We start from the raw sequence: 2,158 nt of genomic DNA on the forward strand, positions 1-2,158 counted from the left end.
CCAGATGCCTCAGAATGATGTCGTTCTTAGTTCTTTAACCTTAACACATATGCAATGTTACCTTTTTTGGCTTTTTGATTGTTATGAGTTAGATAAAATACAGAGAATTTGAACTGCATCATTGTATACAGGCATACATTACAATGTACCAAACCTAATATATTTAGATAAAGTACATACGGTCCTCACAATACAGTATATTCCTCAACATCCAGAAAATTTAGTTTATTTACTGAAAATATGCATAGGCCTGTACTGAAAGTAAGTTGGTGTGTGAAGCCTAGTGATAGGTAGGTCGTGTAAAAGAATGATGTTTATAATAATCTTAACCAACAACAAGATCAGAAGCCTTGATGGCTTATCATCAGACATGAGTTTCACAAACAAAACATCCTTCTTCTTTTCGCTGAGTTTAGCACCCTGTTCCAGTTAAACGCACATACATTGTCAGATCTTTATTTTGTAACTAGACTAGATTAGACTAGACTTATCTGTAACCTTAAAACTGTTCATAACAGACAACAATGTATCTATCTATCTATCTATATATATACACACACACACACACAACATACACATGTACACACAGACACAGACACAAACATATACACACAAACACACACACACACACTCATGAAAAAATAGAGAAAGTAACACACACAGTACTGTCCGTGGAAAACTACACGGAGACTGTATTGTGTGAGCACTATGGGGTGATGTCACCAGACAGGAGGTTGGATTTTCCCAATCACTTCCGGGAGCCATGATGAGTCAGGAATCTCGACCGGGAGCTTCTACACCACAAGCGTCCCAGCCTGTGCTCACTCAGCAGCTATAAACACACACACACACACACACACTCACCCACACACACACGCTGTCTCTGCCTCGCTCTCTCACTTTTTCCTCTGTCTCCACTGAGGTGACCCACATCTCACACTGAGCTGAGGCTGAGTGAGAACATAACACGCGCACACTCCGGAATACGAACACACAGCCACTCACACACACGGAAAACTCAAAGATCAAGAAGAAAAATGAGTCGAACTCTACCGCACATGAAGCCTTTCAATGCTACAAAGACAGGAACCAGTGCACAGCTGTAAGTAGCACTACCACATGCCAGACTGAGATAAATACTGGTGTTTATGTTTCTGCTAGCTGACCACACAGAACGTTTGTCTTGCTGGGCTTGTGTATGGGGAAAGAAGTCAAACAGAGGGTTTTGCATGACTGTAGGGACACTCTGTTGTAAGGTTTTTAAAAAGTGTTCAAAGTGCATGGTTTTGACAGGGAAGAGTGTAACAGACTGAGGTCTTGTCATCCAACTAAGACATGAAAAAGTCCTTTTCAAACAAACCATAAGTTTTAACTGTATAAACTGTAATGCAAATTTAGAACTTGCCACTGCAGAAATAACCTGTCTGGTTTTGGTTTTGGTTGGGTGCCACAGTTGGATCAGGAAAGAAAGTTTTTGGCTGGGTGCCAAAGTTTATGTGAGTGTAAAATACATTTTGTGACATGATGGATCAGGGATGAAAATCTGTTCTGGTCAGAGGACTAATGCCTGGACTCTTCTCCCCCTCAGTGAGCTCTCGGCTGCGGTGGGTTCAAAGGCCCCCCGGTGCACCCTGCGCAGGTTCCTCCTCCTGAAGTACATCCAGACACTGCTGCTGCCGCTGGGCAACGAGCTGCTGCTGGCTGCGGGCGCGCTGGCCAGCCTGCACACCCTCCTGGTGCTCACCTCACCGTGCCTCTCTCGCAAGGCCTCCACCGTGCTGCTGGGCCAGCTGGCCTGGGCTGATGGACTGCTGCTGCTGCGCTGGGGCCTGGACCTAGAGTCGGGGCTTGGGCTGGGAAAGGTGTGGCTCTCCCTGAGTGGTGTGGAGGCGACACCCTGGCTTAAGAGCGGCCTGCTGGAGGCCCATCACCTCAGCAGCCTGCTGCTGCTGAGCTGCGTGAGTCTGGAGGCGCTGCTGGTGAGCCGCTGGGCCGAGGAGTCCCGACACCTGCGGACGGTGCAGGGAGCTCGACTTGCCAGTGCCCTCATCTGGACTGGGGTGGCATTGCAGCTAGCAGTGCAGTTGGTGGGACACTGTGCACAGACATCAAAGGCGGAGGGGGGGTCAGAATCAGACATGGCTGGGGGGTCAGTTAG

The 2,158-nt window shown here is 47.5% G+C and overlaps 1 protein-coding gene across 1 annotated transcript in view; it reads left to right on the top strand.

Moving 5' to 3' along the window:
- The first annotated feature begins 690 nt into the window (after nucleotides 1–690).
- The window catches only part of LOC116225217, a 1,997-nt gene continuing 529 nt past the window's right edge, over nucleotides 691–2,158 (top strand). Inside the window, exons 1-2 of the mRNA XM_031587329.2 lie at nucleotides 691–1,102; nucleotides 1,589–2,158. The exon at nucleotides 1,589–2,158 is cut by the window's right edge and continues 529 nt beyond it. Coding sequence (XP_031443189.1) covers nucleotides 1,038–1,102; nucleotides 1,589–2,158 — 635 coding nt within the window. The 5' untranslated portion in view covers nucleotides 691–1,037. The remainder of the gene's footprint in view (nucleotides 1,103–1,588) is intronic.

The sequence above is a fragment of the Clupea harengus genome, chromosome 20 (genome assembly GCF_900700415.2).
Source record: "Clupea harengus chromosome 20, Ch_v2.0.2, whole genome shotgun sequence".
Classification (NCBI taxonomy): Eukaryota; Metazoa; Chordata; class Actinopteri; order Clupeiformes; family Clupeidae; genus Clupea; species Clupea harengus.